The 14,256-nt window shown below is 36.8% G+C and overlaps 1 protein-coding gene across 3 annotated transcripts in view; it reads left to right on the top strand.

Annotated features, from left to right (window-relative positions):
• unm_hu7910 (un-named hu7910) overlaps positions 1 to 14,256 on the top strand; it is a 131,383-nt gene that overhangs the window by 80,860 nt on the left and 36,267 nt on the right. For all 3 annotated transcript variants that reach the window (XM_028803227.2, XM_051929166.1, XM_051929167.1), the window contains one exon: positions 7,024 to 7,065. In XM_028803227.2, coding sequence (XP_028659060.1) covers positions 7,024 to 7,065 — 42 coding nt within the window. The remainder of the gene's footprint in view (positions 1 to 7,023; positions 7,066 to 14,256) is intronic.

The raw sequence follows: 14,256 nt of genomic DNA, 5'->3' as shown, positions 1-14,256 counted from the left end.
AAAAAACAAAATGATGCGTCTTCTGCATTAAAGTGAACAAAATGTTTTCTCACTGGAATACATCTTAGCAGAGTTGTCAATGTATTTTTATTACATAACAGAATGCCAATTTTGCTGTAATCGTATAGTAGTAGAATGGTGACGATGAAATAGAATTAAACAGTTCTTTGGGTGGGTTTATATCCTAGCCTTTATAATTTTTGCAACTTCAATTTTCTGTTCTTTTCTAAACCGCTTTGTCCTTAACAATATCACAGGGGTTTGCTGGAGCCTATGCCAGCTAGCATAGGGCTCAAGGCAGGGAACAAACCCTGGACAGGGTGCCAGTCCATCACAGGGCACACACACCAAGCTCACATTAAGGCCAATTTAGGATCACCAGTTCACCTAACCTGCATCTCTTTGGCTTGTGGGGGAAACTGGAGCATGCAACTTAAATTGTCTGTTCTAAAAATGAATGTGAAGAAGACAAGCTGAAAAAAAAATTTTTTTACAAGAAGAATTGTGTTTTAGACATTTAAAACCTTACGAATCTTATATTTTTTAACTAAAAGATTTAAAATGAAAGTGTTAACTTAGAAAAAAAAGCCATATTGATGCTACTTGTTCATTCTTGCTGCTTGAAAAAAAAGGAGATAATTGGTGGGGGGGGCAAACATTGCACAAAATAAGCAATAATTATGGGTGACAATCTTAAGGGGTTTGTAAAGTATTGAGCTTTTGGGGTTTAGGTGCCCCCCTACTGTATAAGACTACCAGGGATAAAATTATTGCGTATTAAAGGTGCATCTTATGTGTGAATATTTGATGAGAAAATGGTTATTACAATTATGTAAACTTTGGTTGATGATGGAATAAAATATGTTTTTAAAAAATGTTTTTGTGGTTCTTATTCTCCTCCCTTGTGCTATGCTCTTAATGACTATATTTACTATATAATTGAACACAAACTTTTATAACTAATTTGGCAGGGCCTTATCCAAATAGACTATTTTAACCAAGTAATAGGTTTTGGATGATGTGCTGTATTTAATTTTTTTTATTTTGATTTTCACCTAACTAAATATTAATTGCATTATAGTCTTAGTTCAGAAAAGTCTAATATAATTTATCTATTAACCTGTACATGAACAAAAGTTAAATTTTGAATAATGGATCATAAACTTTAAATATTCATTGTAGTTGGTTTAACTGTTTATCCACTATTGTTGGTATTCATAGGGATACATATTCTAACTACAGTACCATACAACTGCAGTTTTTGGTTAACCAAAGAAATATTTTCAGGTTCTGAAGAAGAAGTAGGAGTTTTTACTGTTAACCTAACTGAAACATATTTACATTTTTATAGCTTGTAGTTCTCTGGTTTTGATAAGAAGATCATTTCAGTTTGGGCATCCTGTAGCTAAAGGCTCTGTCTACTGCTCTAGTTTTATGACTTCTTATGCTGTGAAGTAACTTTTAAATATCTCTCTCTCTCTCTCTCTCTCAGCAAATTAATGATGATGTAGTTGAAGTATTGTTTGATTTTTAATGATAAATACATGACTGTAATCCAATTCAATTTAATATTTTACTTCCAACTTACATTTACTAAAATACAAAATATATATGAGGGCAATAGGGATGAATCAGTCTTAGAACTAAAACAAACTCTATATGACTTTGTTTAACTGTAAACAGGAATAACTGAGTGAACCTAGCAAGGAGTTTGTTTGATGGGCCAACTAAATTATCTAGCAAGTGGAGAAGGGTACTATGTTTATTAAGGTTAAAAAGCAGGACCTAATACTACAAGCATATAAATTGTGACATTTACTGCATTAGATTAGATTTGAATATAATTTACACTTCAAGTTAAAACTGTTCTCTCATTGTGAGTAGTGCAAAAACTTTGACTGAAATATCTTATAAAGACTTTATTGTAAAGTTATATAATTTTCCCTAGAACTTTAGAAAGAAAAGGTAAATTAGCAATTGACTAATGCTTTAAGAACATTTAAATATAAACCAGATTTCTTTGAAAAGAATGTAATCCTCCCAATCTCCACTTAATTGAGTATAACTGCCTCTTCCTACTAAAGGTGTGACTTTTGTTTATGATCAAAGGACTGTACAGGCTGCTAGAACAAACTGAACATTCTTTCATTTTTGTGAAACCAGCTTGAAATATTGCATCCATTGAGACATGGCACATTATTTCAGTGGAAGTATCCTTTTGGGGATGAAAGGTATAAGGGCAGCAATGTTTTTTGTTTGCTGTAACATTCAGATGATGCTCTGGTGGTATAAAGTGACTTCATGTATGCCAAGGAAACACTATTACACAACCACCAACTGCTTATACCCTTAACACAAGAGATTCTTTTGACTGGGTAACATTTTTCCAATGTTCAATCTTCCCTATCAACATTTGATGATCTTGTGCCCTCTGTGGTCTCATATTTCTGTTCTTAACAGAAAACAAACTTGATGGCATGATCAGTTTGAACTTAAAATTTATCAACATCTAGGTCCAAGTTCTATTGTATGTATCTCCTGAGTATTTGTGGCAGCTCTATTCAAAACTCTTGACTAATCTCATTAAGATGTTGTTTTCACCCACAAAATTTCCACTACCTGTATTTTTTTCTTTTTATTTCAACATCATCAAGAAACTCTAGAGATTGTAGTGTTTGAAAATCTCAGGGAGATAGCGGTTTCTGAAATGCTGAAACCACTATGCCTGACATCAGCAATCCAATCACAATCAAAGTTGCTTTTGTAAAGCATGGTGCTCATTCTAATATTTGCTTGCAAAACCTTTTGACATTTTTAACGCTGTATGTTGAGTTCTACCCATGTGATTGACTGTTTGGAGGAACAGACCATTTGTGCTAATGAGCTGATTGAACAGCCGTGTCAGCTGTGACAGTCCAACAATTCCCAGAGCCTTCAGCATATCTGGGAAGATCTCATCCACCCCCCAGGGCATTGCCACTACAGGGTTGCTTAACTACCTCAGTGACCTCCCTCAGGGAAGTGGGCATTGATTCCCCCATCAGCTTCTGGCTTTGCCTGCTCCACAGAGGGTGTGTCCATCGGGGTTCAGGAGCTCATCAAAGTGTTATTTCAATGCTAGACGACATCCTCAGTCTGGTTAAGCACTTCTCCACCATTGCTGAGAACAGCCTGGAGGAATCCCTGTCTTTCCCTTCCGAGTCGTCTGCCTCATCGAGCCCAGATGGTAATCACTTTCCATGATCTCACTGAAATCCTCCCATACCCAGGTTTTTGTTTCCTTGACCACCGAAGCCCCTTTGGCCTGTTGGTACCTCCTGCTTTGGGAGTCTCCCATGTTAACCATACATGACATCATTCTGACATGACATATTTCACCTCTGGTGTCCATCATTGGTTCGGTTGTCTCCTCGAGATGCACCTATGACCTTCAGGCCACAGCTCTTTGCAGCCACTTCCAAATGGAGGCTTTGAATAAGGCGCATTCGAACTCGATGTCCCCAGTCTCCCCCGAAATACAGGAAAAGCTCTTTCGGAGGTTGATGTTGCAAGCCTTCTGGGTAGGGGCCTCCCCCAGATGTTCCCAGTCCACTCTCCGTACTGTCTTGGGCTTTCCAGGTCTGTCCAGGGGCCTCCTCCACCACTGACCCAACTCACCTCAAAGTGGTCATCAGGTGACAATTCTGCCCCTCTCTCCAGAACATACGGCCTGAAATCTGATGATGCGATTATGAAATTGGTCATAGATCTTTGGTTTAAGGTGCTCTGGTACCAAGTAGTCTTATGAGCCACTTTATGTTTGAACATAGTGTTTGTTATGGACAAACAATGCCTAACACAGAAGTCCAATAACAAAACACTGTTCAGGTTTAGATCAGGGAAGATCTTCCTGCCAATCGCACCTCTCCAGGTGTCTCCATCAATTACCCACATGGGTGTTAAAGTCTCCCAGCAGAACTATGGAACCCCTAGCTGGGAACCCTTTCCAGGATCCCCACCAGTCACTGCAAGAAGGCCTGGTACTCTAGTGACATATCGTGCATAGGCACATATGGTAGTCAAAGTCCTCCCTTCCATGACCTTCAACAGAGGTAGCCCTCTCATTCTCCAGGACAAAATTCAACATGGCATTGACCAGGCAGGGACTCAATAAGAAGCCCACTCACACCTGATGCTTTTTACCCCAAGACAACTACAGAGTAATGGATAGTCCACAGGAACTCAATAAGAAGCCCACTCACACCTGATGCTTTTTACCCCAAGACAACTACAGAATAAAGGATAGTCCACAGGAACTCAATAAGAAGCCCACTCACACCTGATGCTATTTACTCCCAGACAACTACAGAGTAAAGGATAGTCCAGCCTCCTTCGAGGTGTTAGGTTCCAGAACCAAGGGTGTGGGTGAATATGAGCCCAATTATGTATAGTTGGTCTCTCTCTGCTTCACCCACCAACTCCAACTTCTTCCCTCCAAGGGAATTGACATTTCTTGTCCCAAGGTTCAGTTTGTGTGTCTGAATTTCAGTCCAGTAAAGCCTTTGCCTTTGACCGCCACACGTGTCACTTTGCTCCTAAATCCTATTCCTCCTGCAAGTGAGGGTTCCAGAGAAGGGCAGTCCCACATAATGTTTTCAGGTTGTGCCCAATATAGGCCCTGTGCTGGGCCAAGTCACCAGGCACTCACCTGCAGGCACTTCTCCTAGGCCTTGCTGTGGGAGGAGACCCTGGTAACACCATACCGGGCAGGGCCTTTTTTTTTTTTTTTTTTTTTAAATATGGGTTTGCACTATTGGGGTCTTTGAATCAGTCTTTGTCTGACACCTCACCTGGGACCAATTTGCCTTGGGATTCCATATGAGTAGCTTCTACTCCAGAGAAAATAGCTCCCAGAGTCACAGGGCACTCAAACCTCTCATATGTATTCCTTATATGTTTTCCAATTGTGATTCAATTCTGCGCTATATTTAAATGTGCTTTTCTTTTTTGTATTTAAGTGAAGTTTGTGCTGACATCATAGAGTTGAATATATGTGTCAGTCTGCTATACCTTTTAATAAAATACCCTTGATACTGTGGTAAAGTGAGATCTGCAGCTAATTGGCACCATTTTAAATAAATAATCGGCACACTCGCAGCTTTAAGGAGGTGGCATGGTAGGAATGGTTGAAGCACTGCATTTTGGTTTTGGACAATTTAGTTGTGATTGTTTTTAATAAAAGCACTGATCACTTTTGCACCTTCCCCTTGCTTCATGTGGTGTCCCCATTTGTACAACTCATCCCAGTCATGACATCAACGGTGTCTGTTTCAAGTGGTTCCCAAAACTGGAAGAGGGAGCTAGGAGCAGGACCCGGCACTGTCACAGATACAATTCATCCCACTTAAGGGTTTCAAGTATCATCAATCTCCATAGTAAAACTGGAAATATTTAGTTACAGTATACCATACATTATATATTGTCTAAATTTAGCCCTTGGTGATTCCTTGTGAAATCTACCTTTATGGATTTTTTTTCACTTTCTCCAAATCTGTGTTTCTTATATAAAAATTTGTATAATTTTAAAATTAAAATTGCTTTTTATGAAAAACCACTAAAAATGTGTATTTAAAATTTTTGATGAGATAATTGACTTTTACTCTCTTGCCGTCTTTGTTTCTTATCTTATAAGTTAACAGCACCTTTACATCGGAATTTCTTTACATTAGAATTTCTATATTATCTATGGTAATACACAGTAGACACAATTGTTTTGTTAGTATCACTGAAATGGGAAAAAATCAGTGCATCTCTATAATGGGGTGCTATTGAAAAGCTGTAAGAATTTAAATAGGATATTAATTTTCAGATTGATTCTCATAAAAATGATTAAAGATTAATATGAAGCCATCTAAAGAGATCTTGTTTAACACTCTTAAGGTGTTGTGTGATTATGCCACCATAGTGCATAAACGTATTTGAAACAATTAAAAGGAAATGTTCACTGGTGGTTTTGCATGCAGATATTTTAATAGGAAATAATGCACTCTTGCTTAAAAAATGCTGTAAAACTAGAGAGTGAGCTTACTTTTTAGAATATGTTGCAGTGAAGCATCAAAGTCAAATTATATAAAGCAACAAACAATATAATCTGTCCATTATAATTCCTTAAATGTCCAAGGTTGATTATGTAAGTAAATGACATGTGGCTCAGCTACAGTTACAAAAAGAATTGGAGTAGAGGATATTTTTGTGATATTTGTTTTTACATCTAGAGCAATTACATCAGACATTTGCATTGTTTGTATAAACTAAGGCATCAGGGTTAGAGTATAATGATTTATTCCTTCCAGATATGTTAATAACAAACACATATGAAAATAAAATGGCAAATAAGTAACCCTATTCAGCTATGTTGAATGGCTTTCCTACATCTGCAAATAGCAAGGCCTCAAGGTATTCAGATTTACACAAAGTATATACTACAATAAATATGTGCTTAGAGTGAGTATCTGGCTCTAATAAATGTTATTTAATCATGCAAAATAATGCAATGCAGAATTTTGGAGAATACCATAAAATCAGTATTTAAAAGAGAGATTGACTTATAAGGTTCACACTTTAAGGAATTTCAATGTTTTCTTCAAGGTGGATCCTGCTCTCTGACAAACAATTTTAGATAAGGATTTCTATTTAGCTTTGATAAACATTGTAATTAAGGTTTCTTAAATTTGCAAAGAATTAGATGGCGGATTCTCTTCATATTTGATACTTGCTATGGTCATATGTCTAATTTATTAAGGAAGAACCTTAGTCATTCATTTTATTGTATTCCCTAAATTAGTTCTCTTTTTGCTTAAAAATTAGCTTTTGTACCTTCTGAAGTATTGATTTCTGTAATAATATTCATGGCATTTTTACATATTTCTTATACTGATATCCAATATGTTATTTGTCATACAAATGAAGGTAATAAAAGTTGAACTGTAGAATGTTTTTTTTTTTTTTTTTTAATATATGGAAAACCCCAATTGTATCTTATAGGTAAAACTGAAAATGAAATGGAGAAGTTGCAAAAAGAGAAAGGTAAATAACATTTATTCAATGTGGAGGTTCAGTCATCTGTGTTAATTAAATACTATTAATTTATCAGTTTTGGCAATAGACATCAAAACTTTAAAATGAGACTGCATCTTTAGTGTTTTTGAAATACTGTCATGATTTGTGCAACATGTTGATGGCAACACTGAGGTCACTGTGCTGAAAGATATTCAGAGTTGGTTCCTGACATTTTACACTGGTGATGCAGTATTTTCGGTTGAAAGATTTATTTTTGGAAATATATGTAAAGTTTTTACATAAAAGAACAACTCCTTTAATTTACCAACCTGAGTAACATTTGTTTACAGTTTTATTGTGGTCTTTTGGAAAATAGAAACATGTACTTTAAATGTGCCAGATTCCATATGTTTTAATTAGATTTAAGTAACATTTTGTCTTTCAAAATAGTCTACTCATAAATTAATTTAATTGCAGTGAGTGATAACATACTGATATTGTAATTTTTAAAATCACAGTTTAATCACAGTCCATTTTGCCGTAATTTCATTGCAGCAACTCAAAATCGTACTCAGTAATTTGTATTGCCCCCACATGCTTGTATGCATCCTTTTAAGTCGGGGGGGAGGGGGGGGGGGTATGGGGGGTAGACATGTTCCTAATGAGATTGACTGAAACATAATGTCCCACAAGTGTTCTATTGGATTTAGGTCAGGCGAGTGTGGGGCCAGTCAGTGGTATCAATTCCTTCATCCTCCAGGACCTGCCTGCATACTCTCGCCACATGAGGCCAGGCATTGTCATGCACCAGGAGGAACCCAGAACCCACTGCACCAGCATAGGGTCTGACAATGGGTCCAAGGATTTCATCCCGATACCTAATGGCAGTCAAGGTGATGTTGTCTAGCCTGTATAGATCTGTACATCCTTCCATGGATATGCCTCCCCAGACCATCACTGACCCACCACCATACCAGTTATGCTGAACGATGTTACAGGCAGCATAATGTTCTCCACAGCTTCTCCAGACCCTTTCACGTCTGTCACATGTGCTCAGGGTGAACCTGCTCTCATCTACGAAAAGCACAGGACGCCAGTGGTGGACCTGCCAATTCTGGTATTCTATGGCAAATGCCAATCGAGCTCCAAGGTGCTGGGCAGTGAGCACAGGGCCCATAAGAGGACATTGGGCCTTCAGGCCACCCTTAAGAAGTCTGTTTCTGATTGTTTGGTCAGAGACATTCACACCAGCGGCCTGCTGGAGGTCATTTTGTAGGGCTCTGGCAGTGTTCATCCTGTTCCTGCTTGCCCAAAGGAGTAGATACCGGTCCTGCTGAGGGGTTAAGGACCTTCTACGGCCCTGTCCAGCAGGCCTAGAGTAACTGCCTGTTTCCTGGAATCTCCTCCATGCCCTTGAGACTGTGCTGGGAGACACAAGTAAACCTTCTGGCAATGGCACGTATTGATGTGTCATCTTTGAGAAGTTGGACTATCTGTGCAACCTCTATAGGGTCCAGGTATCGCCTCATGCCAGCAGTAGTGACACTAACCGTAGCCAAATGTAAAGCTAGTGAGAAAACGGTCAGAAAAGATGAGGAGGGAAAAATGTCAGTGGCCTCCACCTCTTAAACCATTCCTATTTTGGGGGTCACCTCATTGTTGCCCCTCTAGTGCACCTGTTGTCAATATCATTAACACCAAGCAGCTGAAACTGATTAACAACCCCCTCAGCTACCTAACTGACCAGATCAATGCACTTGATTAGATAGATAGATAGATAGATAGATAGTTTATTAATAAGTAGATATGTCGGTGAATGAATGGATAAAACTTGATTGAATACAGTGAAAAAATATTTAAGGCACAAACATAAATTACAATTATACATTTATTAATAATTCAATGAATGAATGAAATCTGCTGTTTCATTTTCCCTCTGATTTACCCAATCTTTCTGCTTTAGTTTCTTCAATAAAAGACAACTTTGAAAGTAGCAGCTAGCAAAAGAGAAGACCTAAGATTGTTCCAGATGTTGAAAAGGAAAATCTATATTCAGGAAAGTCAATAAAAAATGCTACATATCAAGTGAAAACAACAATAAAAATTTCATATGACAGTAGACCATTCAGTCAATCAAGTTAGTTTGGTTAGTCTCAGTGTTTATTCCAGGTACTTTCTAGTAGCAGAAAAGGTTTTCACTTGAGCTACATCAGTTGGTGGTTTGGTCCAGATTCCCATAATACTTTGGTCAGGACCTGCTTTCTCGATTCTCTCTTAAATTCAGTCAGAACCTAGGGTAGATGCATACACACAGAAGAAATGGCAAAGATGAACAAAACACTGGGCTCCATGACATAGTAACCAATGCAGGGAAAATTTGAAAATCTCAGTGAAGCATACCAGGATGCCCAGTGCTGTATTAAGGAAGGTGGGGGCCCCTGGGCTAGTGGCATTTTTGAGTGCACATCAACTTAAATGAGTAATAAAAGAGTCTTAGCTTTAAAATGAATTGCAAAAATGTGAATAACATAAAAAAATAGATGCACTGTCTTAAAATTATGAGAGACCAAGTATGCTATAGAAATAAGCATGTTACCATGTATCTGTAAATTTTTAAAAGAGCATAATAATTTAAAGTATAGTACTTTCTTAAAGATGTGAATTTGAAATGGCCAGCATGATAATCTTGAGGGGAGTAAAATTTTATTTGAATAGAACTTTGAAGTTCTCTTTTGTTTTGTTTGGGTAAATTCAGGCCAAACCCCAGTCTGCTCAATGTGGAAAATGTATTCAACTTCTTCAATAGCTTTTACTTCATAACTAAATAAGAATGCCATTGGTTGCTCAAACATTGGGAAGTTGTATTTGACTGTAAAATGATGGCAAAAACTGAAAAAATGGTCCTCCTCAGTGTATTACAGTGAGATAATAGAAGGCAAAAATTTCTTTAAATTGTCACGTGAATTCAGAAATAAAATAAAGTATTCAGTGCTATATGCAGATTTTCTACATAATTTTATTTTTCCATGTTACTATATGACAATATTTTTAAAAATATAACTTTTGATTTGTACACTAATGGAAAGAAGCTTTAAAATTAGGTGCTAGGTGGTGGCTAAAAGACTGATACTGTACATTACAGAAATAATATATTTAACATCAAATAAAACAGAATAAACACAGTCGTTGAAATTTTTCCCTCTGTTGGAAATGGCCTGATAAATTAATATTGGTTTCCTACAATATGTGTGATACCTGACAGACCAAACCAAAACTGAAGGCTGTGTAATAAAAGAGCATAATAACTTATATCCCATGCAGTACTTAAACCTTGTAACCTTATAACATGACTAGCTGAAATGTTTTTCATTTTATCTTTTATTCTCAACCCTAAAATACCTACTGACTATTCTTTACATTCTGAACACTAGTAGAAGTACAATTAGTCAGACATGTATGTGGGAAAAGGATTACAGAGAAAAAGATTTCAGTTAAGAATATTTAATAGCAGTAGTATTATCACCTCTATGGATTACAATGAAATTCTAACTTGTATTGTCATTGTGACTGCTAACAGTACAGCGGAACCTCGGGTCACGAATGTCTCGGACCACGTACAAATCAGGTTACGACCAAAAAGTTCGCCAAACTTTTACATCTGTTCATGACCACACACTCAGGTGACGAACAAGCCAGTTTCCCTTCCGGTTCGTACACGCCGATGATTTCCACACATGTTCAGTCTCTCCCTGTGCATTCCCTGTGCAGCGGGCGAGAGAAAGAGCAAGCGAGAGAGAGAGAGAGAGAGGGCTGGCCACATAAGGCCGAGAAGGCAGTTAAAGAATGTACTGGGCTTGTTTTTAAAGAGACTGATTCGAGCATTGTTTTAACCTCGTTGTATTTATTGAAGACTTTTTTCTATTGGATTTTAACCTCCACTTCACTTCTGTTTACAGTGATCGGTTCGTAGCGTGCATTGTTGCAACGTTACGTTTCTTGGTTGTTTATTAAATTACGGATTTTTCAAATGTTCATGTTTTTCCCTGTGCTTAAAACTCATTAAAAAAGTGTTTACAGCGATCGGTTCGTAGCGTGCATTGTTGCAATGTTACTTTTCTTGGTTGTTTATTAAATTATGGATTAATTATTAATATGCATTTCTCTCACTTCATGTGTGTGCTACATACAGTATATTAGATGAAGGTCACAGCTGGGTTGAGCAGGGACACATGATTTTAAAATGTCGTATTAAATATAAAGGATGTTGAGACCCACTTTATTTGTGCCAATAACCAATGCTAGGTAAGTATTATAATTGTACCAAATATTGTATGCCTAGTTGCTTAATAATCAGCACAGTGGTTGATTTGCATAAATTAAACTGGCTGCCTTCTGATTTAAAGCTCAGTTCTTTAGTTACTGCACCATGCTTATTACCTAATAGTTACCAAACACAGTATTTGCAGTGTTTTACTGAATGTTTATGATGAATTCATATAAAGATGACAAGATAAACAGAGATGGAAGTGTACCTACCTCTGCAGGACTTCTGAAATTAAATGTGCTAATATCACTAGACTTTATTGCATTCACATCTACAGCTTTTAACTTAACAAAGGCAAGGTGCCTTAAAACATCACTGTTTAAAGAAAATACAGACAGATGGATTTACATTTTTATTATGCAAATGTACAGGAAAAAGAGCTGAATAAAAATAAGTGTCGGTTTATTGACATGCTTCAGCCAGTTTTTATTTTACAACCTTTTAAGTGAAGCCAATCAAAATACTTTTAATGTTATTGTTGTACTAAATAGTATAGTGTATCTAGCACCCTGCTAGTGACAGAAATGTATAATAAAGATGCAGTGTTATTTTGTTCATTATTCATCAAGCAAGTGTACCAACTGTTTAATTTTACTGTGTATTAATGCCCCAGCAGTATAAAAAACTATCCTTCCCTTTTCCTCCTTTTGTGCAAAAAAAAAAAAAAAAAAACACACACAACAAACATTGTCTCTACTCTAATTACATTGTCCTTGCATTTTGGTAGATAACTCCACACAATGCTCTGAATCTGAGATATGGGGCAGTAGTCTGCACCTACTAAATCTGCAGTGGTGTTATAGGCATGTGATTTGTTCCCTCAAAGGAGTTTTTAAAATGTAATATTCGTTTTGGATTGCGTTCCCATCGTGTTCTGCAATGGTGCTGTAAATGTAAAGCATCACCTATGGCAAACTGCTTCTGTGGTGCTGTAAATGTAAAGCATCACCTATGGCAAACTGCTTCTGTTGGCACAAGTTATAGCTATGACTTTGGAAGGCACAAGTTATAGCTATGACTTTGGAAGAAGATAATCTTTGAGGTCTTGCACTGATATCATATAACAAAACAGAGGCAGACAAATGAAGCTGTTATTGAACACTCAGATCTCTTCCTAGCTATGCAGACTTAAGTATTAGTTTAGTGCAGGGGTTTACAAGTTCTGTCCTTGAGAGTCACAGTGAACTGTAGGTTTTTGTTCCAACCTAAGTGCTTTGTTAGAAGCCAATTATTTCTCAAGCAACATTTTTGTGCTTCATTTTGGTTAATTCAGGTTGCCAGTCCTCAAATGCTGCTTTTGTCTTAAACAGCTGCATTCACAGATTTTACTTATTTTTACTTTCTCGTATACAAAGTATAGGGAAAGTATTGTAATCATTCAAAAATTTGATGTTGAGATCCGTCCTGGGTATGACGCATTAATCTGCATCTAGCCCTGTATGTAAGTCCTCCAACCTGCAGGGAAAAACCTGGGGATTGGTGGCAAAATTGGCACTCCAGCCACCATAAAAAAACCTCACACTGGTTCCATTCCATCTGAACTAGTGAGGTGCTGAGGTTTCACACGTTGCATGGCTGCACTCGGGTCCTAATCTGGGATCCTGAGTTTGTTTGTCATGTGGTGGGTGCAGCAATGCGCTGTATCAGCATGTGCTCCTAACCTCAATGTTTTAGTCCGACAATACCATTTTTGGAATTATGTCTGTGTGTTTGTCTGTTTGTGTGTGTGTATGTAAACATGATAACTTCATTATGCTTTCACTTAGGTAAACCAAATTTTGCATTCAAATATTAGGTACAAAATGTAGATTTCTGTCAACCTTTGGGCTATTTCTGCTAACAGGAAGTGATACTTTACCAGAACACATACTGTAGTTGATTTTTTTTTTATTCAGTTTTACTTTTATAATAATTGTTCAATATATTATTAATTTGATTTGGTTTGTTGTTGATGGTTCTTTCATGTGCATAGTATAAAAATATAATCATTGCCCTACGGTTTACTCGTCAAATATCCATCCCCATATCTGAGTATACGAGAAAGTCTAGGGGAGACCACTCCAGATTTCTTTCTTTAGAAGCTGCTAATTAACAATGAAATGCAAATAACATTATTTTACCTGCAGTTCACCATATAATCTGGTCTGATTTACACATTTGTGTACTCATCATAAAATTCTGAAAGAATTGGAAGATAAAAAACAATTAAACTGTTCTGGTCCACAATTCATGTGGATGATATGTTCAGAAAGGAATAATATGTAATATAAGAATAACCTGATGTGCAGAAAGAAAGAAGCCATAAAAGTTAATAGGTTCTGTTAATAGCAAGACATGGCTTCTAATTAAGCAACTGGGTTTAAAAAAAAGTGCTTTAATTTTTAGTAGGACATTAGTAGTTTGAGTAGGCAAATAGGTTACCTTACATTTGTAGTTTCATTCTTGAGACACAATCTAAAGCACAGTTTTCATCATTTTCTCTTAAGGTTTTGAATGAGCCCTAGGCATTTTATCCTTTATCCCTAGGTTTTATTTTTTTTTTTTAATAAATACCACATATAAAAGCATTAATATAAATAAATAATGTTTGATATTGGAGTCAATGAGTGTTCTAACGTGTCTGAACAATTTATGTCCTACTGTAAAGTCAGTACTTGTAAAAGCAGGAAAATCACATGATTATCTCTATGACTAATTATACTATTGGTTACAATAGCATAGTAATTATCGATCTTATTTGCTGTATACTGCTCAGATTGAGATCTTTGTTCCTGTTCCTGCTTCATTGCAGCACACTGGCTTAGTTCTCCTGTAAAGACTACAGAGGCTGATATCTTTTTAAATTGAAATTCTCCTGGTTTTCTTTTTTTAAAATGCACTACTACAGAGGCCTG

This window comes from Erpetoichthys calabaricus, chromosome 6 (assembly GCF_900747795.2).
Source record: "Erpetoichthys calabaricus chromosome 6, fErpCal1.3, whole genome shotgun sequence".
Classification (NCBI taxonomy): domain Eukaryota; kingdom Metazoa; phylum Chordata; class Cladistia; order Polypteriformes; family Polypteridae; genus Erpetoichthys; species Erpetoichthys calabaricus.
This window is presented reverse-complemented; position numbering and strand designations above follow the sequence as displayed.